This window comes from Haliotis rufescens, unplaced genomic scaffold, assembly GCF_023055435.1.
Source record: "Haliotis rufescens isolate VD_foot unplaced genomic scaffold, xgHalRufe1.0.p SCAF_7, whole genome shotgun sequence".
Lineage (NCBI taxonomy): Eukaryota > Metazoa > Mollusca > Gastropoda > Lepetellida > Haliotidae > Haliotis > Haliotis rufescens.
Window position 1 is genome coordinate 25,414,004 of NW_025964361.1, and position 16,631 is coordinate 25,430,634.

General features: G+C 42.6%; 1 protein-coding gene across 1 annotated transcript in view; it reads right to left on the reverse strand.

The window, feature by feature from the left end:
- Positions 1-664: 664 nt before the first annotated feature.
- Positions 665-16,631, reverse strand: part of LOC124137482 (probable cysteine--tRNA ligase, mitochondrial) — a 31,203-nt gene continuing 15,236 nt past the window's right edge. Inside the window, exons 7-13 of the mRNA XM_046503797.2 lie at positions 14,739-14,873; positions 13,926-14,064; positions 12,384-12,507; positions 11,982-12,080; positions 7,833-7,950; positions 6,561-6,673; positions 665-5,473 (exon numbers count right to left, since the gene is read on the reverse strand). Coding sequence (XP_046359753.2) covers positions 5,411-5,473; positions 6,561-6,673; positions 7,833-7,950; positions 11,982-12,080; positions 12,384-12,507; positions 13,926-14,064; positions 14,739-14,873 — 791 coding nt within the window. The 3' untranslated portion in view covers positions 665-5,410. The remainder of the gene's footprint in view (positions 5,474-6,560; positions 6,674-7,832; positions 7,951-11,981; positions 12,081-12,383; positions 12,508-13,925; positions 14,065-14,738; positions 14,874-16,631) is intronic.

The window sequence follows — 16,631 nt, forward strand, 5'->3', positions numbered from 1 at the left end:
GCTAAAATCTGAACTTTTCAATACGGTGCAGGTTACCAACTTGCCTGGCATAAGAGAAACAGTATTAAAGGGGAGCTTGGCTCTGGAAAATAGGCAGCCCCAGCAAGCTGGATTCAAGTGGTTTAAACATCACTTTAACTCAAATTTATTGTTGAATCCCAATTTCATTGTTAATAACTGCTCTATATACACAAGAGACGCAGCTCCAATTTCACTTCACACACTAAGTACAAAGTCTCGACCCAACTGGACACCTGACCTTGGCGCAGTCTCCTTCAAAAATATCAGAATGTTTTCAACAGCATAAGAGTTTTTGACCAGAATTTGTGGTCTAAAAGGTTGAAAAAATAATAAGTCTTGGTTCTCAGGCACAAAGTCTGTCACACATTTTGTTTTTATTTCCATTTTGAAAAAAAATAAATCATCATAATACTTATAAACAATGCGATCCAATATAGCACACAGTTAATTCCCTTTACATTCGCACGGCTTCACTGCGTGTGATGGTCAACTCATGTTATGGTCAAGGCAGTAATAGGAGCTTGTATGCTTGTTTCTGTAGGAAGGACCTTTCCCTGGTTGATGGTAAACAACTATTTACTTGGTTACATACTAGTTGGAACAAGGAAAAAACAAAAACAAAAAAACAACACCACACGGCCACTCTATATTTTCATGAGAACCAATTTTATTTTCGTAAGCCTAATAATTATGCTTGTTTTTCTTGGCTAACATGTCATAGTTTGTATACAGATCCACTGACACAGCACACGCAAATACAATTTCTGCTAATTTCCTGAAACATAGATCACAGGAATATGTAGCTGTAAACCCCCACCCCCCCCAAAATAAATTGACCCATATATCCTACGAGGCCGAAGTCAGCGTGACATTAAAAAACAGACATTAACCAAGTTCCATATACAAGTATTTAAATTTATATTCACCCTAGCAGCCACACTTTTAAAGCACAATAATACTTAATATTTTTGCAATCCCATTTTTAGTTTCATTTCAACTAACAAACTTGATGACAAACAGGACAAGAGTTGTCCCCCTTGACCGAGAGCCTTGTGCTGCACATCTGGATAACTTGTCATCCACAAAACAATGCATGATGAGAGGATCTTTTTTATTCTTGTAATATATTACTCCAATACAACAATATACAAATATCCAGGAGAAGTCTCTCACAAAATAGGACTAAATCAATATTAGCTAGAAAAATACATCTAGCTCTGCACACATTTGCACACTGTTAAATATGTGGTTGCTGTAGCGGGGACAAACTTCCCTGGTTTGTCTACACTACATCCTTCCATCACCCATGAATACACACAGCCAATAATAGGTGTTGCTTGGAGCCAGAGAATCAATTGATGACCTGGTTCAAGCAAGCGAGAAACCAGCAAAGACCAATGAGGCCCATGAAGATCCGGGGTAGAATACGTCTTCAGTAACCCATGCTTGCCCTAAAAGGCGACTATGCTTGTCGTAAAAGGCGCCTGACGGGATCGAGTGGTCAGGCTCACTGACTTGGTTGATGCATGTCATCGTGTCACAATTGCGTGGATCGATGCTCATTATTTCAATCACTGGATTGTCTGGTCCAGACTTGATTATTTACAGACCGCTGTCATATAGCTGGAATATTGCTGAGTGCGGTGTTAAACAACAAACAAACAAACACATAAAGGACCAATGAGAGCACAGATTACACGGCAATATTTCTTGTGCTACGTTGTTTCAATATCAGGCAAAGGCAGGGTTCGCACTACATTCATGCACAGAGTCAGGCTGATTCGACTTCTGTGAGTTATACACGGCCTCATTTCATAATCTGACTGAATAGAGACACCATGACATGTATTCACAGGTGATGGAAGCAGTCTGAACCAACCTGTGAAGTACAGATGATGATGATGATGATGATGATGATGATGATGATGATGAACATCTACAGCTCACCCGAATTTGTTTTGATCAAGTATACTCAAAACAACATGTGGACCATATTACATGTATGATATACATGCATGTATATACTCACAGACAAAAGAAACATGAATATGATACATGTTGCTTAATATATGAAGAATTACTCATATTCAAGAGATATTAGATTGGTTCAATGCACACAACAAAAATACTGGTATGTTCTGTGAATTGACGCTCATGAACGCATCACATGTGACATCATAGATCCATGACTCGAAATGCACCATTTGTCTCGTAAAGTTTGAAAATCACGTGCAGCATATCGTGATAGGAATAAAGACACTGTGGTAACACTTGAGTGTTAGTTTTGTCATTAAGTGGTACACATTGGAAACATCTCTTCTTAACATACATACTTCTCTATATATTTCTGTGGTTCATGTTTCTTTTGGTGGTGAGTATATATATTTGAGTCAGGGACCAAACTGGCATGTTCAAGATGCCTGCCCTACAGGGGTCAGACTTTCTGGTTTCTATGACAACAATGTGCCATTACATATGAACCTTTGATTTAAGTATGCAAGTTAACAACTGTTTCTGATGCAAAGCTTTAGAAACAGACAGGCTACCGGTACTTTTTTTCTTTTTTCAAAATTCAACTTTAAAGTATTCAGAGCTTAATGAAAACATCACAGATTTTTTCAACATGGACCTTGTATTGACAATCTCAGATCAACTAACGTGACATTTAGGTATTATGAGAGGGATCAAATTGGTTGGAACGCTGCTTTGAACAGTATTTCTGACATATCACAATGGGTCAGCATAGTGATGCAGGTCTAAGACGTCAACCACTTTGGTGAAACCCACAAGCACAGTATGCTGCTGATAAAGAACGATAATCCAAGTCATGAGATCTGAACCCATGATCACCGGATTCTGGCACTGCTAAGGGACACAACTCTGCAAACTGCAGTATCCAACACCTGCTGACCACCAATCCCCCTTAGAGATCATAGGAGACCTTATACTAGGACTGAATGATTCAATCTGGTTGTGGTAGGACATATAACGTAGCAAGGTCGCGATACACTACACAATGTGATACATCTTCCATGTCCATCTCAAGGGAATGAATAGAAACCCACCCTCAACATACAGTATACTTGACCTAATGAAACAAAGAGACCCTTGTACATTCCAGCAGAACATAGTCTTCTACAATTGATCTTAGACAATCTTACATGTCACCCATATATGTCAAGTTTGTGTATTGCTTTGTATTGATACAAGGACACAGAATATCGTGATGCTCAAGAACAGCAAATCCTTGCAACCTGCCTTGTGCACATATGCATATTAGTGAGTGAGTGAGTGAGTGAGTTTGGTTTTACGCCGCTTTTAGCAATATTCCAGCGATATCACGGCGGGGGACACCAGAAATGGGCTTCACACATTGTACCCATGTCGGGAATCGAACCCGGGTCTTCGGCGTGACGAGCGAACGCTTTAACCACTAGGCTACCCGACCGCCCCCATATGCATATTAAAACTTCAAAACAAAATTACATCCACAATGGCAACCCTAAAGTGTCAGACACATTCTTGCAAGATCTACAACACCTCATAAGTGCAAACTTATCAACACATTCACCATAAAACAAGTTTAAATGTTATGAGTGTACAAGAGTGGTGACAACAGTTCTCCAAGCTGTAGCAGGAATCCCCATGCTGCAATGATTGTCTCAGGGCAATATATCTGGTAGAGTGAAATATTGATTGACGTCACAAACTTCAGTGAAATCAGTTATGATAAATGAAGACAGCTATGATTGACTGAATGAATGAATGAGTGAGTGAGTGAGTGAGTGAGCTTATCGCTGCTTTTAACAATAGTTCAGCCACCTCATAACAGTAATGATTGGCTAACTGAGCAATTTAGTTTGCATTTATTTTTCCATAAACCGAAAATCATTAGGCCACGCCCACTAACGGACTACTATTGTTTTCTGAATGGCTCATAATAGAATGGGCAATGTCACCTATTTCGTACAGTTTTGTTGTTGTTAATGAATGAACAAGCAGTCTGTGAATAGAATGGACATATAATAAGCTAAATGATTAAGTATGCACATCAGTGGGACAAAAGATTATTATTTTTTACAAGCTCTACACAACTCACATGACGAGATGCAGACCATACATGAACATGTCAAACAGTTGATTCAGTAAAAAATCAATATACAGTCTCATAACTTAATCGTAGTCAAATTTACAATCAAATGTATTATCACCATGCATACAAGGTGTGAGATCACTAAACAGTATCATATTTCAGTGTGTCGACTTATTATATGACAGTCGAAAGTACCACAGGAATCGTGAAACCCATGAACACTGACATTCCTGACCTCTGATCCCAATCAGGTCGAAATTCGGAGTTTGTATAATAAGTTGAAGCAGGATCTAGAGGGGTACATGTGGTTTTATGTGTTCCGTGTTCGGTTTTATACCACAAGCCGGAAGCTGGATGCATAAAACCCCATGTACCCCTCGTGATCCTGCTACAACAAATAATCTTACCAACATGTTTTAATATGACCTTGTAAAAGTGACAAATACAATTTGATAGATCAGTCTGATTGACCTTGGGTTAACTTGTGCTATGTCACGTGACTTTCATTGACTCGGAAAAGGCGTGCAGCTTTTGCTTCAAAGCGGGATATAAGTGATTTATTCTGCCTCTCAGATATCCACGTGCAGCCTGTTTTTGCTCTTGGCGGGGTATAATGGATTCATTCTCCCTCTCAGAAATGTATTTCCCTCCAAGGCGGGATACATAGTATTTTATCAAGATCATGTGAACCAATCAGATCTCATCATTGTGGCATGGAGGTATGATAATGATTATTATCTCAACATGAGGGGAACTTAACCACTACAGGTAATAAACACTCCTCACTTATATAACATCATAAGTGACAAATTTGGTTTAAATCAACTTTTTTTCTTTTGGGTATTATAAGAAAATAAGTCCTAGGCCAGTTCCTTTATCATCATGTGACATCCAAGTATTTTGACAACGATTACACAAAAAGACTGTTGGATTCAGAGTAGTCTCCCTTATGATACAGGAGTAGATCCAAAGGGTTGATATTTTGCCTCCAGTGTGTTTAGGCTTATTAATGTCATCAGAGTCCACACTGGTATGTTATTTTAAACGGGGGGGGGGGGGGGGGGGGGGGAGTGTCCAACCCCATTGACCTTCCCCCCCACCACACCCAAACCCCCCCTTGATCCCCAGCTGAAACTGTTGGAAGAAATAATTCAAATTGTATGGCCCACAAAAATCTACTCTCAGGAATCAGATGTCACTTAGCTAAATCATTTTCAGAACTTCCTTAATAAACAAAGTTTGATGAATAATTTTCATCAAAATAGTAAAATGTTCACACCCCACTGTATGACTTCCTTAGTCAGACTTGTCGCCATCATCATCAGAGGTCAGTGTCCAGGATGAGGTTTTCCCATGGTCCTGGAAACAATGAACAGGGCAGTTATTTCTTCATCATAGGAATGCCAATAACTGACAATAGTTTTAGAGTGGGGGACAAGAAGACAGAGACCAGTCACAGAAAAGATCTAACTTCGATCAGAACTTTGGGGAGGGCACAGGTGGCTTCACAGTCTAAGGTGCCTCCATTGTCTGTGTCTCACTTGGCCACACTAGGATCTGGTGACTGGTAACATCACCAGTGGTCCAGCTCGGCCCGATCATGATCTTTGCTCATTGGTATCACCAAGGTCTGCACCAATCATGATCCTTGCTCATACTTATCACCAAGGTCTGCACCAATCATGATCCTTGCTCATACGTATCACTAGGGTCTGCACCAATCATGATCCTTGCTCATATGTATCACCAAGGTCTGCACCAATCATGATCAGTGCTCATACGTATCACTTGGGTCAGCACCAATCATGATCCTTGAACATACGTATCACCAAGGTCTGCACCAATCATGATCCTTGCTCATATGTATCACCAAGGTCTGCACCAATCAAGATCAGTGCTCATACGTATCACTAGGGTCTGCACCAATCATAATCCTTGCTCATATGTATCACCAAGGTCTTCCCCAATCATGATCCTTTCTCATACGTATCACCAAGGTCTGCACAATCATGATCCTTGCTCATATGTATCACCAAGGTCTGCACCAATCATGATCAGTGCTCATACGTATCACTAGGGTCTGCACCAATCATAATCCTTGCTCATATGTATCACCAAGGTCTTCCCCAATCATGATCCTTTCTCATACGTATCACCAAGGTCTGCACAATCATGATCCTTGCTCATATGTATCACCAAGGTCTGCACCAATCATGATCAGTGCTCATACGTATCACTTGGGTCAGCACCAATCATGATCCTTGAACATACATATCACCAAGGTCAGCACCAATCATGATCCCTGCTCATAGTTTCTGATTTACTGGAATTAGTAGATACACTAAAAATAAACAATTGACAGTTATTGTCATGCAAATGAAATCATATTCATCATCTCCAAGCCAATCACACAACTAAACTAGTCTTCACATACATTGGTACTTACCAGAATTTGAACTTTGGCAGCTTTGAGATCATCCCTGACAACGTCACATGCTTGCAATAACGGTGACAGTACTTTGCGTCTCGCCTTCTTCTCCGTCAGACTTCGGTCAGCGTCTGCAAGGTTACAGGAGATGATTACTGGGGTGGATAACTGGCACTGATTACTGGGGTGGATTACTGGCACTGATTACTGAGGGGGATTACTGGCACTGATTACTGAGCGGGATAACTGGCACTGATTACTGAGGGGGATTACTTGCACTGATTACTGAGGGGGACTACTTGCACTGATTACTGAGGGGGATAACTGGCACTGATTACTGAGGGGGATTACTGGCACTGATTGCTGGGGTGGATTACTGGCACTGATTACTGAGGTGGATTACTGGCACTGATTACTGGGGTGGATTACTGGCACTGATTACTGAGGGGGATTACTGGCACTGATTACTGAGGGGGATTACTGGCACTGATTACTGGGGTGGATTACTGGCACTGATTACTGGGGTGGATTACTGGCACTGATTACTGAGGCTGATTACTGGCACTGATTACTCAGGGGGATAACTGGCACTGATTACTCAGGTGGATTACTGGCACTGATTACTGTGGGGGATTACTGGCACTGATTACGGGGGGGATTACTGGCACTGATTACTGAGGGGGATTACTGGCACTGATTACTGGGGGGATTACTGGCACTGATTACTGAGGGGGATTACTGGCACTGATTACTGAGGGGGATTACTGACGTTGCATATTGAGGTGGATAACTAGTGTGAGTGAGTGCGTATGGTTTTATGCCGCTTTAAGCAATATTCCAGCAATATCACGGAGGGAGACACCAGAAATGAGCTTCACAAATTGTACCCGTGTGGGGAATTGAACCCTGGCATTCGGCGAGACGAGCGAATGCATTAACCAGTAGGCTACCCCACCAATACGATGACTGGTGAGAGTTACTTGGGTAGCTATGGGGATAAATTTAAGAATTTAAGAAAATCCACTCGTCTCTTAATCTTGTCCAACTACATGTTTATCTCATCGAGGGACATGACTCAACTGATATATTCATGAATGGCGCAGACATGATTCCTGTTTTAGGTCAAGAGATGAGACAATCATATCATTTGACAAGAAATCCCAAATCTACTATCTATTACATATTTGTTATAAAGATCTTAGTCTGAAAACTACAGCAACACATAAATGGAAGTGAGACACACTAAAAGTTTGTTCAGGCAAAAACATTTATACAAATCATCATATGAACCTTTCACGATTATTTCTTCTGGAGGATCGATAGAAAAGTTGCGAACTTTGGCCCTAAAGTCAACAACACTGTCCATGATGTGCTGGAACCTCCTAGTTGTCAGGTCCTGCGCTGGAGGCTGAAACACACCCCGTAACCATGGTAACTGTCACCTGTCCAGACGTAAAACATTCCGTAAACCATACCGTGAATTCATAAAAATACAGTAGAACATGGATATATCAAACTACAAGGGACCAGAGGAAACAGTTTGTTATATCCGTTGTTCGTTATACAAGTTTTCGCTCGCAAACTTCCCTCGTCTTTGATAAAACAAAACACAATACACGTAATTGCAGCATTGACTTGTATTAGCAGTGATCACTTCATAGCATTCAATTGATAACATTTTATAACATTTATTTAATAACATTATATCAGAGACCATATAATAGAGGGATGGCCCTCACCAACAGTTTATCACTAACCATCAGCGCTACGGTCTGGCATGTAACTGATACACCCCGACACCCTGCTGTTAACCTCCCTGTACCGCTGCAGATGCGCAATAGATGCGCAGACATTCACGACTGACCATTCTGGTTACCACGTAAACAATATTACATAATATCCGGGGTAAGAGTTAATTCCCTTATCCGAGATTTCTCCGACTACGACCAGTGACAATCCAATAAAAGGACGTCTCTTAGCGGATTACAAAGATTTTTGTATGATATCTCTCATTAGCACATGTCAGTTGGCTGCAAATTATTTGCTGAACATGTGTGTCTTCCGGGACATTTATTTCAATTTACATATCTCATTTTATGCTGCAATTGTTAACTATTATAAATAAACAAATATACTAAATCTACTACGAACGCCACAGAAAACTACGATCCGGCAAATTGCACAGGAACTCAGGAAGTGTAAATAAAACTCATTCAGAAACAGGGAAGACACTTGTAACATATCACCATATTCCCGATGTTCACAAAATATATCTCCAGATTAACTTCATTTCTTATAATAAGTCCAGACTAGATTTACTTGCAAAAATGCATGATCACCGACTGGTGTAAAGGCTTTACTATTAGCCAGAAAAAAAATGACGCCATATTAATGTTTTTATTTCATGTAAATTAGCTACTATTTTATATTGCTAATAGTTCCAATGAATTAAAAATACACATTAAACTACGAGCGTTGTTAAATGAATTTTCGATGTGTCTGACAATGGGCTTCGAAAGAATCAAATGTTATTGGTTAATGCCAGTTTCGGGCTAGCAGTGATAATAGGGTTTGCCGGAGCGAGATAAGTTTGACACCTTCGACCTTGTTGTCTGGAACTTCTCTCCCGATATAATCCTTCTTTTTTCTTGGCATTTACAAAGCAAGTGATAATTTTATAAAACAACTATTTCATGTAACGGATTTTTATTTTTGTATGATGTTTTCATTGTTGTGTAAATACACAAAGTAAGTAGTACCTTCATCATATTTATATTATTATGATTGGGTTTAGGCCAAGATCATTTTGCTCATAATCAATATTTACACGGCATAAAATAAATAATTGATTAAATGTAGTCATGATTAATACAGACAAAATCTTCAGAAGATAACAAATATGTAGTATTGTAGTATGTAGTATATGCGCGATATGTGATAGAAGCCTAACTGAAACAAAGTTAAACTTATGAAAAAATGGCGAAGGCAATGGTAAAAAAAAATATGCGTCTTACAAAAACAATTCTAATATCATACAATATAAGTCACTTTGTATAATGTTTCAAAAGATATATGCGGATGATAATCACAGACAAAATGCATGTTATTTCGTCTGCTATATGGTAAGTTAATTTAAAATATGTGACGTTAAATATGGCCTTGCGCCAAAAATCATACAAAAAAAACCTACCAATCGTACCTAAATAACTTTGGTACCAAGCCAAAGGGGAAATCGTGATGAATGTAAAACTATTTAATTCAGGACCGATGATAGGAACACATTCGTCTGAAAGCATGCGAAAATTTAGAGTTGTGGTGTAATTATTTTGGGAAAAGTCAGATTTAGTCCCATTTCTGGAGTCAAAATCAGAAATATCGCATCCGCCCTAAATTTGTAAATGGCACCAAGCCAATTTTTAACATATTTCCTTTTTATACACCTTGGTAACCAAGGACTTTCATTGCGAATTAGAGGCGGTTATTGAAAATCAAAATCTGCACTTTTGCCGATTTTACATGTGCGCCATTTTGTTCTCTCGGACAAAGACAAAGCGTGATCACAGTCATCAAATACAGTGACAACGACATGCTTTAGGGCACCAACAAATCTCAGTTGTAATGTTAACAATGTTAAGAAATACATGAGTGTAATTTTGTATTGTAAAATATATCTTTTGCATGGGAAAAAAAGGCGACAACGATGACTGCAGTGAACGCGTTTCTGCTCGCTTCTGGACAGGCTGCGCAGTACAAGCCGTAGCACTGATGGTTTCGCGCATAGGCTAGAGGGCCGTCCCTCTATTATATGGTCTATTATTATTTTCATAACATTTTTCGAACATTGTTATCAAATACATGTACAAAATGTAAATGATTTTTGGCAGCTCGTAACCTTTTCCGGGCAGGGCCAAAGTCAGTTGACTCAAAGGATCCAAGAATGGATTCTCTCTTCTTCATAATGGTACTCAATGTTGATTGACTTACCTACCGGGTACTCCACAAGGACCTATTCTAACCTGGAATACCGACAAGGACCTACTCTAACCTGGAATCCCACCAAGGACCTATACTAACCTGAAATCTCCACAAGGATCTATTCCAACCCCATTTCCCCACAAGGACTTATTCTAACCCAAAATCCTGACAATGACCCATTCTTACCTGGAATCTCCACAAGGACCTATTCTAACCCAGAATCCCGACAAGGACCTATTCTAACCTGGAATCCTGACAAGGACCTATTCTAACCTGGAATCCTGACAAGGACCTATTCTAACCTGGAATCCCGACAAGGCCCTATTCTAACCTGGAATCCCTACAAGGACCTATTCTAACCTGGAATCCCTACAAGGACCTATTCTAACCTGGAATCCCTACAAGGACCTATTCTAACCCAGAATCCCCAAAAGGACCTTTTCTAACCTGGAATCCCTACAAGGACCTATTCTAACCTGGAATCCCTAAAAGAACCTTTTCTAACCTGGAATCCCCAAAAGGACCTTTTCTAACCTGGAATCCCTACAAGGACCTATTCTAACTTGGAATCCCTACAAGGACCTATTCTAACCTGGAATCCCTACAAGGACCTATTCTAACCTGGAATCCCTGCAAGGACCTATTCTAACCTGGAATCCCCACAAGGACCTTTTCTAACCTGGAATCCCTACAAGGACCTATTATAACCTGGAATCCCTACAAGGACCTATTCTTACCTGCAATCCCTACAAGGACCTATTCTAACCTGGAATCCCCACAAGGACCTATTCTTACCTGCAATCCCCACAAGGACCTATTCTTACCTGCAATCCCCACAAGAACCTATTCTTACCTGCAATCCCCACAAGGACCTATTCTAACCTGGAATCCCTACAAGGACCTATTCTAACTTGGAATCCCTACAAGGACCTATTCTAACCTGGAATCCCTACAAGGACCTATTCTAACCTGCAATCCCTACAAGGACCTATTCTAACCTGGAATCCCTACAAGGACCTATTCTTACCTGGAATCCCTACAATGACCTATTCTAACCTGGAATCCCTACAAGGACCTACTCTTACCTGCAATCCCTACAAGGACCTATTCTAACCTGGAATCCCTACAAGGACCTATTATAACCTGGAATCCCTACAAGGACCTATTCTTACCTGCAATCCCCACAAGGACCTATTCTAACCTGGAATCCCTACAAGGACCTACTCTAACCTGCAATCCCTACAAGGACCTTTTCTTACCTGCAATCCCTACAAGGACCTATTCCACTTGTAATCCCTACTAGGACCTATTCTTACCTGCAATCCCCACAAGGACCTATTCTTACCTGCAATCCCTACAAGGACCTATTCTTACCTGCAATCCCCACAAGGGATAATTGTCACACAATAGTTAAAGGCGTCTGCTGCTGACATGAGCAAGCCCGTGATGAACTTGCTGACCCACCTCTGCCAGCTGGAGTGACACCCCCAGTTTGGCCATGACATTCTGTAGGTAGGTGCTGCTGTGTGACACCACCGCTGGACTCCTCGCTCCCATCGCTGTCTGGAACACCCCGCACAATACACCAATACTGTAACTCCTACAGTCAATCATGAAAGTAATACAAAGAAATCAAGCGTCTCTAGGGAAAATAAAACTTGATTTCTAGCCCTGACTCAGTTTTATGTTATGGGTCCAGGAAGACTTTTGAAAACAAAAATCACAAAGTGTAGAAATAAGATTCAATATTCCAAATAATTTTGGCATGAGATAGTCTCCAGGAAAATGCCAGGATAAATATTGGAATGTAATAGAATGGCAGACCTAATTTACAATTGTGTTTTCAGTCCACTTCCTGTCACCTACCTCCACTTTTGTGCCCAGGGCAATATTGAGATGTTTGACCAGGTCCATGACACTCTCCATCACCTGGGCTGTGTTGAAGTCATCTGCCATCGCTGCCTCAATGTTACTTCGTGCCTGAGACAAACTGCCACAGAGAAGGGTTAACATAGGCCCCCACTGGTCATCTTCCCAAGGCAAGGGGGTTAACTGACTGTTAAGTCCAGTGTCCACCCTTGCCGCACTAGGCTGGAATTAGTGAGTAATACTTTGACTGGACAAACAAGTCTTTTGCATAATCAAAATCGCGTAACAAATAGACATCCGATTCTTCAACAACATGGATTTAAACGTGTAGATTTTAGTCGACTGCATGATTTGCAAAGCATGTGTACCGTCAACTTCACGTCGACAGATATTTTCCAAATCTTTTCATGTTTTTAATCAAGGTGCTCAAGTGATTTGCTGCACTTCGAGAGGAAAGACCCTCTTATTATATACTGAACCGCAAAAGAAAAGTCACCCCACGTAACATTGCATGAAAAGTTGTCATTTAAATATCTGGGTAATTTTTGTCAAAGCCCGGAAAAATGAAATTTGATGATAAAAAAACAAAGCAGATGACAATAAAACCGATTGACCAAACGCATCACAGCAACAGCCATGGTAACCCGATGCATGTGAGTTCCATGCAAATTGAAATGCACATGCATTCCCACATTTCTTGCCCTATAAAAATCCACCCAGATCGGATCACATTCATTCGTTATTGAGTTGCTACCACATGCCAAGATTGACAAGAAATCAGTGACACCAAGCTTGGACGATTGCAAGCTGGACAAAGCGCCCGGCAAGTAGCCAATGCATTTCAAGTCCACGTAAGGACCACAGAGAGGCTCCAGCAACGGTACCAGACCACAACACTACAGATGACCGAGCACGTAGTGGAAGACCAAGGGCACCACCCGACATCAGGATCGTCAGATTGTGCGACAGCATCTTCAAGATCGCTTTGTTACTGCTGCGGAAACTGTTCGACAGACCATGGGGACACACCAGCGACACATTAGTGAGGACACCGTGTGTCGACGATTGATGAGCAGACACCTCCACTGTCACAGGCCACACCGAAGACCCATTCTGACACGATGTCATCGCCGGGACCATCTTCAGTGGGCACCACAGCACCAGCATTGGCGCCACCAGCAGTGGAGAAGAGTCCTCTTCTCAGACGAGAGCCGTTATTGTATCTCAACAGCAGATGGCAGAGAGATAGTCTGGCGACACTGTAGGGAACGTTATTCGGATGCTTGTGCTGTTGAGAGAGACTCGTGGGGTGGTCCGAGCATCATGGTGTGGGGTGGAATTGGTCTTGCACAGAGGGTCGGCCCTGCGGTCTTCCAGAACATCGGTCCAGGCAGAGGCAATGGTGTCACCTTAGTGAGGGAGTGACTCCCTACTTGTACTGGGGAAATTTGAAAGTTTGAGGTTGAAGATGAGAAAAATGAGCAAGATGTTCCAACAGTTGTTCCCAACAAAATGGCGGAGACTTTAACACACACTGACCTCTTGTGTAGTTTGGCCTCGTTGATTGGCTGAGTGAGGAGTTGACCTCTGACATAAGCCTGACACTGATGGAGACAGCTCTGGATCTGCTTGGTGAGCTGCATCGCTTTCTGCATCTTCTCATCCGTGTACTCGATGTCTGGCGGAACAAACACACCATCACTAAATGGACACTCGCAATACATCAACTCAATAAGAGTGGTATTAATGTTTGTACTTGATGTCTTCTTAGGAGTATAAACTATATATATGGCCTCCCCATTAGAAGAAACATATTTGCCCAAGTTTGGATTCCTCAGTTTGGGAAAGAGAAGTTTACAACATTATTGAGAATTTAAGAGCATGGTCAAACAAGGTCAAAACTTCAAATATTGAAAAAAAAAATGTAAAAAATGTGTAAAGTCTCGCTACCACAAAAAATATCGTTAAATTCTGAAGAAAGACTGCTGTATAATGGCCATAACCAAAATGGTTGCTATGATGGATTCAAACATGTTCAACAAAATGGGGTATCAGTTTTGTGGGAACAACCATGAAGAGTTGATGTGCACGACTCACGATGCATGACGATGGACCGGCCACGGCATATGCTCACATGACTTTCAATCAGGTGAGCCAAAAATGTGGAAAAGAATCAAAATAATAAATATCTTTTTGTCCTTCCCACGCCCCATCAAAGTGTGTTGATTACTTTCAGTAAAAAAAAAATTCCAGTGTCTTGATCTGGAACATATCATCAACCTGTTAGAGACAGGCATCAGATGAACCTTTGAAGGAGCACTGTGTATTTCCATGAGAAGGATGTGGACTCACTGTTCCTGTAGGGTGTTAGGAGACAGAGAACGCGGAACTGGTTAGCTGTGTACTTCTCCAGGAGCTCCGATATAGTTATCACATTCTTCAGAGACTTTGACATCTTCTCGCTGTCACCCTTCAAATACAGGTGCCCTGGAAGGAGAGAACACCAGTGAGTCACAAAACAACACAGCCCCTCCCACCTGTGTGTATCCAGTATTTGGCCCCACCCACCTGTGTGTATCCAGTAGTTGGCCCCACCCACCTGTGTGTATCCAGTATATGGTCCCAGCCACCTGTGTGTATCCAGTATATGGTCCCAGCCACCTGTGTGTATCCAGTATATGGTCCCAGCCACCTGTGTGTATCCAGTAGTTGGCCCCACCCACCTGTGTGTATCCAGTAGTTGGCCCACCCACCTGCATGTATCCAGTAGTTGGCCCAACCCACCTGTGTGTATCCAGTAGTTGGCCCCACCCATAGTGTGTATCCAGTATATGGTCCCAGCCACCTGTGTGTATCCAGTAGTTGGCCCCACCCACCTGTGTGTATCCAGTATATGGTCCCAGCCACCTGTGTGTATCCAGTAGTTGGCCCCACCCACCTGCGTGTATCCAGTAGTTGGCCCCACCCACCTGTGTGTATCCAGTATATGGTCCCAGCCACCTGTGTGTATCCAGTAGTTGGCCCCACCCACCTGCGTGTATCCAGTAGTTGGCCCCACCCACCTGTGTGTATCCAGTATATGGTCCCAGCCACCTGTGTGTATCCAGTAGTTGGCCCCACCCACCTGCGTGTATCCAGTAGTTGGCCCACCCACCTGCATGTATCCAGTAGTTGGCCCCACCCATAGTGTGTATCCAGCAGTTGACCCCACCCACCTGTGTGTATCCAGTAGTTGGCCCACCCACCTGCATGTATCCAGTAGTTGGCCCCACCCATAGTGTGTATCCAGCAGTTGACCCCACCCACCTGCATGTATCCAGTAGTTGGCCCCACCCATAGTGTGTATCCAGCAGTTGACCCCACCCAACTGTGTGTATCCAGTAGTTGGCCCCACCCACCTGTGTGTATACAGTAGTTGACCCCACCCACCTGTGTGTATCCTGTAGTTGACCCCACCCAACTGTGTGTATCCTGTAGTTGACCCCACCCAACTGTGTGTATCCTGTAGTTGGCCCCACCCACCTGTGTTAATTCAGTAGTTGTTTCAACCACCTGTGTGTATACAGTAGTTGGCCCCACCCACCTGTGTGTATTCAGTAGTTGTTCCAACCCACCTGTGTGTATCCAGTAGTTGGCCCAACCCACCTGAGTGTATCCTGTAGATGGTCCCACCCACCTGCGTGTATCCATAAGTTGGCCCCACCCACTTGCGTGTATCCAGTAGTTGGCCCCACCCACCTGTGTGTATCCAGTAGTTGGTCCCACCCACCTGTGCGTATCCAGTTGTTGGCCCCACCCACCTGTGTGTATACAATAGTTGGCCCCACCCATCTGCGTTTATCCAGTAGTTGGCCCCACCCACCTGCATGTATCCAGTAGTTGGCCCCACCCACCTGTGTGTATCCAGTATATGGTCCCAGCCACCTGTGTGTATCCAGTAGTTGGCCCCACCCACCTGCGTGTATCCAGTAGTTGGCCCCACCCACCTGTGTGTATCCAGTAGTTGGCCCCACCCACCTGCGTGTATCCAGTAGTTGGCCCCACCCACCTGCGTGTATCCAGTAGTTGGCCCCACCCACCTGCGTGTATCCAGTAGTTGGCCCCAGCCACCTGTGTGTATCCAGTAGTTGGCCCCACCCACCTGCGTGTATCCAGTAGTTGGCCCCACCCACCTGCGTGTATCCAGTAGTTGGCCCCACCCACCTGCGTGTATCCAGTAGTTGGCCAACCCACCTGCATGTATCC